The 7,512-nt window shown below is 50.2% G+C and overlaps 1 protein-coding gene across 1 annotated transcript; it reads right to left on the bottom strand.

The window, feature by feature from the left end:
* Positions 1-1,883: 1,883 nt before the first annotated feature.
* On the bottom strand, positions 1,884-3,973 carry LOC136499531 (elongation factor 1-alpha-like). The gene is made up of 2 exons (XM_066495149.1): positions 3,313-3,973; positions 1,884-2,419 (listed from the first exon to the last, which is right to left on the bottom strand). Exons 1-2 carry the CDS (start codon positions 3,770-3,772, stop codon positions 1,884-1,886), a joined length of 996 nt encoding a protein of 331 aa, XP_066351246.1. The 5' UTR covers positions 3,773-3,973.
* Between the last annotated feature and the right edge of the window lie 3,539 nt (positions 3,974-7,512).

Raw genomic sequence — 7,512 nt, 5'->3', positions numbered from 1 at the left:
CATCTACCGAGACACGGGTTAAGGAGCAGTGGAATGCCACATGAGGGCTATGCCAACCCCGTCACAAACGACGGACCCGGAATTCACTCGAACATGCCTGTTAGCGAGCTCACCAAGCACGTCACTTGGCCCATCGAGGCAAGCGACGTTAGCTCAGCCCCTTCGGTTACGGAAACCACGGATGGGGTAACGCACGAAACTCAATCGACCCCTACCGAACCCAGCGGGGCTTAGGGGCTTGGGACGCCCAACCCCTCGGCTGTCCCTCGGCCACGCCCGATGCCTAGATCCGCGAGTCCATCTCGTCCGATCCCTCGACGCGCCTGACGCCTTGGTTGGCGACTCTGACTCGCCCGATCCACTGGATCCGCGACTCCGACTCGCCCGATCCCTCGCCGCGCCTGATAACTTGGTTGGCGACTCTGACTCGCCCGATCCCTGGATCCGCGACTCTGATTCCCCCGATCCCTCGGCTACGCCCGACGCCCGGGTCCCGAGTCCGTCTCGCACTATCCCTCGGCTGTCCCTCAGCTGCGCCCGACGCTCTAGTAAACGAGTCCATCTCGCTCGATCCCTCGGCTGCGCCCGACGCCTGGATCCGCGAGTTCGTCTCGTCCAATCCCTCGGCCGCGCCCAAACACCAGGGTCCGCGCTCCTAGAAACGATGGATCAGAAACTGGAAAGAGGAGGCTATGCCCACCAAGGTGCATACGCACGCGCCCGCTGACAAAACCTCCTAGACGATTCTACCCGAATCGCCAGGGGGCTCGGGGGCTACACCCGCGGGTGCGCTCGTGCGCACCCTCCGTCGAAACAAAAAAATTCCCCCGTCGACAAAACGAAGAACCCCTCAGACGATTCTACCCGAATCGCCCGAGGGCTCGGGCGCTACACCCGCGGGTGCGCTCACGCGCACCCACTGTCGAAACAAAAAATTCCCCCACCGGCGAAACAAAAAAACCCCATACGATTCTACCCAAATCGCCCAAGGGCTCAGGGGCTACACCCACGGGTGCGCTCACGCGCACCCACCGTCAAGACAAAAAATCCCCCAGATGATTCTACCCGAATCGCCCGGGGGCTCGGGGGCTCCTGTCGGGTTCATAAACCCGGGGTCCCTAATGGACCTGCTTCTCGGCAAAAGCTCGGCCCAGCAGACCATGTTGCGAACGATGCGCAACTCCTGGGCCGGCCCAAAAACCTAACGACAGGCCAAGGAAAGGACAACACTCGCTTCCAACTCCTGCCCGCCTCTCTGACCGGAAGGCCTAGACAAGGAGGAACGGCGCAACGCTCACTTCCGACTCCGTCTGCCTCTCCGACCGGAAGGCCTGGCCAAGGAGGAACGGCGCTCGCTGCCGACTCCGACCCACTTCTCCGACCGGAAGGCCTGGGCAAAAAGGGGAGGACGTTCGCTTCTGACTCCGACCCGCTTCTCCGACCGGAAGGCTTGGCCAACGCCTCTTCCGACTCCAACCCGCGTCTCCGACTGGGGATGCACCGAACGTCTGCTTATAGCTCTTCTCCGACTGGCGCAGTCGGAGCCAACTGGGACCAACCAACCGGGGACGCCCGCTCGGTGAGGACCCAGGAAATGGACGGAGCAAGTAAGACAGGACGCTCAAGTCAACCGCAATACTGAGGACCATACCCTGTGTACCTGCAGGACAGTACCGACAGGACATGTTAGAAGGGTGCCCTGCAACCTTCCAGGCCTATCAAAACCTAAGCAGTGTTGTGGGCACCGACGTTTGCCCTACAGTGTTGTGGGTGCCATCAATTCTCATACCAGGCAAACACGGTAAAACCCCCACATGCCTCTGGACATCAACAGTGTTGTTGGCGCCGTCATTTGCCATACATGGTAAATACGGTAAAACCTCTCACATGCGTTTGACATAAACAATATCGATGTGGGAGGTGTGGCAGTCCAGCACTGGGGCATAGCCGTTGCCGATCTGCCCAGGGTGGTTCATGATGATGACCTGGGAGGTGAAGCTGGCATTGTCACCATTGTCACCAGGAAGGGCCTCCTGAAGAGCCTCATGGTGCATCTCCACAGACTTCACCTCAGTAGTCAGGCCAGTTGGACCGAAGGTGACAACCATACCAGGCTTGATGACACCAGTCTCCACACGACCAACTGGTACAGTTCCAATACCACCAATCTTGTACACATCCTGGAGGGGGAGACGCAAGGGCTTGTCCGAAAGTCTCTTGGGCTCGGTGATCTGGTCAAGAGCCTCAAGCAGGGTTGGGCCTTTGTACCAGTCAAGGTTGGTGGACCTCTCAAAACCAGAGATGGGGACAAAGGCGATTTTATCAGGGTTGTACCCAACTTTCTTGAGGTAGGATGAGACTTCCTTCACAATCTCATCATAACGGGCCTTGGAGTATTTAGGAGTGGTTGCATCCATCTAAAAACAGAACAGCAACAGAATACCATTATCATTAGTTTGATTATCCATGCCACATAGACAGTATATGCTTGGAACTGAACAATACTATTAGGTATTAGCTTGATGGAATAAATCACATGAACAGCAGGATCACATCATTCAAAATTAATTGGTACACAAAACATCTCTCAGGAATAAAGTTGTTTACAGTGACATCGCAGAAGTAACTAACGAACAAATAAATAGATCACCAACTACCATATGATCCACATATATGTAACCAAGCTCAGGATGTAACAAATACAAAGCAGATACCAAAATACATAGCTAACCAGGTATATGTCAATGCATCCTACTACTAATTAAACGGTAACATCAGCACGTTAAGTAACCATACCAATCAAATGAAGACAAACAAATGCTGCTACACATGTACATGCATTATTTATGCACTAAGTGTTCCAATAACTTTTAACCACATGTCCACATTACTCAGCTTGAGTGAAAAACTTATATCAAAATTATAGAGAAAATGTTTCTGCAACAGATCTTACTAGCAAACTAATGAAGGTTATTAAGTTAATTAACTACTAAACATGAAAGAAACAGAAGGTTAATGAAAACTCAAGTCACTAATTAAAAAAAGGGCGTACCTAGTGCAGAGAGCTCCCGCTCTGTGCAGGGTCTGGGGAATGGTGTCAGTGGCAAGTCTTACCCTCGCCTGTGCAATGCGAGGAGACCACGACTCGAACCCGGGACCTTCCGGTCACAGGCGGTAAAACTCAAGCCACTAATTGACTTGGCAAATTCCGTATACAACATATTAGCATCAAACTCTATATACAGCTCACATACTATTATGCCAGAGTATTAACTAATGAAGAGTGAAACAGAAATTCCTGGTAGCATATCTTGTTGCAGCAGCAAATCATCTGCTTCACTCCAAGGGTGAAAGCAAGGAGAGCATGCTCACGGGTCTGGCCATCCTTGGAGATACCAGCCTCAAAACCACCAGTGGTGGAGTCAATGATAAGGACAGCACAGCCAGCCTGGGAGGTACCAGTGATCATGTTCTTGATGAAGTCACGGTGTCTAGGGGCATCAATGACAGTGCAGTAGTACTTGGTTGTCTCGAACTTCCACAGAGCAATATCAATTGTGATACCTCTCTCACGCTCAGCCTTGAGCTTGTCAAGCACCCACGCGTATTTGAAGGACCGCTTGTTCATTTCAGCGGCCTCCTTCTCGAACCTCTCGATCACACGCTTGTCAATGCCTCCAAGCTTGTAGATCAGGTGGCCGGTGGTGGTCGACTTGCCAGAGTCGACGTGGCCAATAACCACAATGTTGATGTGGGACTTCTCCTTACCCATGGCTGGAGGTGAAGCTTAAACTGTTAAGCCAGAAGAATCAATTATTAGAAACACTAGCAAACATCACATATTTATTAGATGGGATCTAAACTTGCAACCGCAGTAATCAGCTTTAAAAAGCTTGATACACATCAGCAGGGGAAAATAAAGCAGAGCTAGAAACATTATACAGAGCAAACAATATAATATAAGCAGCCCTAGAAAAAAATAAAAAGTGCACTAGTAAGTGAGCGCACAGAATTTTGAGCGAGTAAGACGAATTCAAAATTGGACACAATAACTTTACAAACCAGATCAGAAATTTTGGTTATGCGACGAGGTTGCAACTATTACTGCACATGAACTACAAAGACAGATCGAGAGCAAAGTATCTGCAAAACAGAAGCTACAGCAGCTCTACACCTCAAAAACTTCGATCTGACTTTTCATGAAGACCAGGTAACACGACCACAAGCACAATCAGCAAGCCGTCGGTCCCTAACTCATGCTAGTTTTCCACCAAAATTACTATGGCTTCATACATCCTATAGTATTCAAGGAATTTCACAGGTTTAATCCTTTGTTTGAAAGGAACATGTCGAAGTTTTCCTATAGAACTAGGGTCCTCTAAATTTCCTATGTTTTTCATTTGTTCTAGAGGGGACCTAAGTTTCTTGAGCAAACCCTTAAATTCAAACGGATAGGGTAGCTATATATATATATATGTAAATCAATGAGTTCACAATAGAACCGAGCACACAAAATCACAAATAAAAGTCAAAAGGCCTTGGTGGGTATCATTGAGTAATAATCAGCCTGTTCGGTTGGCTGGTTCGTATCGTTGCTGGTTCATGAAGAAGTACTGATGGCTGGTTTGTGTGAGAGAAAAATACTGTTCCGACTAAAAATTTTTGATCGTTTACGACAAGCCACAGTGAAACGAACAGGCTGAATCTGTATATGGACGAGCCACGTCGCCCGCAAAACCATCGTGCCACGTCGCCCGCAAACCCGTTAACCGTTGGATCGGACGAGCAAGCGATCTTGTCCGTCTGATTGCGGGTCGGTCGGGTCCCTCGCCCGCTTTGCCGTCAACCCGAGCCATCGCGAACCTTCGTCGCGGGCCGAATCTTTGGCCGCTCCCCTCGCCCTCGACTCCCGCACCTCCCTCCTCCTCCTCCCGGCGCGGGCGGGGGCGCTGCGTTCCCGGTGCGGGTGGGGGCCCCAGCGGCCCCGGCGACCCCCGCGCACGTCGCTCCGGCTGCCCTCCTCCAGACCTCCCGCTCCTGCTGCCCTCCGCCGCCCCCGCACCTCCCTCCTCCTTCCGGAGCAGGCGCCGCATTCCCGGCCATCCCGGCGCGGGTGGGGCCCCATTGGCCCCGACGACCGCTGCCGCTCCGGTCCTGGCCATCCCGGCACGGGCGGCGGGCGCAGACACGGCAGCTGCGGCCACCCCGGCGCGGGCGGGGCTCCATCCACCTTCCAGGCTGTAGCGAACGCGGCATCGGCGGCTTGTCCCTTGGTCAGCTGCACCTGCACTCGGGTGTCCCTCGGTGGGTTGGTTCTCAGACCGAAGGGGCCTGAGGCGACGTCGATTTACAGTCGATGGGAGGCCTTCCTCCTCCTCTGACCTCACCCCTTCGCCCGCTCCTAGATGAGGTGAGCTCTCCCTTCTTCTCTAGCCATTAATTTTTGTGTTAGATTTGTCCGGGGGCGAGCCGAGCTTTTCTTCGCAGCACGTGACGCGCACGTCGTTCCGGCTGCCGACGCACCCGCAGCGGTGCTGGTGTACATTCTGTCCTCCGCGCTGGCGGAAGCCGCGGCCTTCGCACTGGCGAGGCGCGCAGCTGTGGCCGTGGACTACTAGCACAGGCACCGCGTCACGGGTGCGCCCTCGACGACGTGAGAGCGGTCCACCGTTGGAGCGGTGCGGGGGCGAGCCGAGCTTTTCTTCGCAGCACGTGACGCCGCTGCGGGGATCAAGCGCCCCCGCTAATCCTTAGTGCCCGCTTGGCAGCACCACCACGCGCCGCGAGCTGCAGATAACGGCAGTCCAAGTGAAGCCGAAGGGGACGGCAGGAACGGCATCCCGTCCACCTAAATTGGTTGTTCACTGCCCCGGCAGCACTCACCAACGCTGGACCGGATGTGACATCAATAGCGCATAGGTGTTGTTCGACGGAATGCCCATGAGGCAATGAGGTAAACAGCCATTCAATCGATGCTTATCCGGGCTGTGTTTGAGACCACCTTTTGCAGTACTGCTTCAAGCCGGTCCTCTTTCATATTCACTGCGATGCTTGTGCGCGCCTCATGAATTGTTAATTTGAAGATGTCTAAAACAAACTGATCTCGCAAAGCAGAAACATAAGCTTTGAGGATGAGCAGCCTTAAGTTATTGTTGACTTTTCATCCCTAAGACATTGTTTTAGAATTAGAATGAGATGGAAATTCATATTTGCTTCGTATTTTTTGTTACCAAGCCCAGCTGTTTGTGAAATCCTTTTGTATGCACATAGCCTCTTACCAAAATATTACAGAAATCAATAGGATTAGATATGGCAAGATTCCAACACATGTTTCCTTCAGCTATCATAGATTTTTTTTCACTGATAAAATACACGCTTGATGACTGCTTGTCTAAAATTTGTGAAATTATGATGGAATTCCTATTTGTTTAATATTCTTTGTTTGCAAGCCCAGTTGCTGTGAAGTTCTTTTAGATGCACAAAGCACAGAGATAGTCGTATGGTGTAGGAGCCACTACACGCAGTAGTTGTATGCCTTCAATCAGTGGGTGCTTCAATCATGATCGTGCATTAGCAATGTCTTGTAGTACTGTATGTATGTATAGCTTCAGTCAATGAGGACAATGTGGTACTATTTTGCAGTGCCATGTAGTAGATTGTATGGCTTCAGTCAAGGACCTATATCAGTAATTCAGTATGCTATGGAATGGATGCTTATGTTGCCTGCGACACAACCATGACACAAGCATTCATTACCTCCTAGACAGTCTCCCCATTCTTAGGCAGTCAAGTTTAATGCATCACCCTTCAAGTACTCTAGCTCTTCATCATTCGTTAAAGGTTATACAAGACATTTTTGTGCTGTGCCACTGAAAGAAACTTAGTGATGCATACTTATGCATGGCCTCAGTTTTTATGACAATATCTGTGAGATATGCTTAGTTTCAAAAAATATTGTTCTCTTATAAAACTATGATCTTACAAAACTTTTATATGACCATCGGCACTTAAAATTATTGATGCATTGCTATATTGAATTGTATCCCATAGATGGAGTTGCTACTGGGCACATTTGGAACTCAACTCATCTTTATTTGAAACCTTCTAATTTTCTAAACCAACAAGTGAAAATAAAAAGGTAAATAAGTAATAAAAAAAGCATCTCTGGCTGGACCAGGTTATAGCTTAAGCTCCATCATCACTTTCGGTTCCACATGATATTAGCAAAGTTCCCTTCCACATGAGACAAATGTATCAGGCTTATCCTATTCTCCAATCTCCATAGTTCTGATTGAGTAAACCTAAAGTATATTGCCCATAATTGAAACTCAGTATAGGCATACAGCCAAAAAAAACATATTCTGATTGTTTTTCCCTGTTATACACTTGCAGTGACTATTCAACAAGCAGGGACATGGAAATAGAAGACAGACTTGGAACAGAAGGGTTATATAGCTATTGCATGCTGCAGTCATTATATATAGAAGTTCTAGCACCTTTGTGTATCTCCAT

This window comes from Miscanthus floridulus, chromosome 13 (assembly GCF_019320115.1).
Source record: "Miscanthus floridulus cultivar M001 chromosome 13, ASM1932011v1, whole genome shotgun sequence".
In the NCBI taxonomy this organism is placed as follows: Eukaryota; Viridiplantae; Streptophyta; class Magnoliopsida; order Poales; family Poaceae; genus Miscanthus; species Miscanthus floridulus.
The sequence above is the reverse complement of the archived record's forward strand: the minus strand, read 5'-3'. Positions and strand labels throughout refer to the sequence as shown.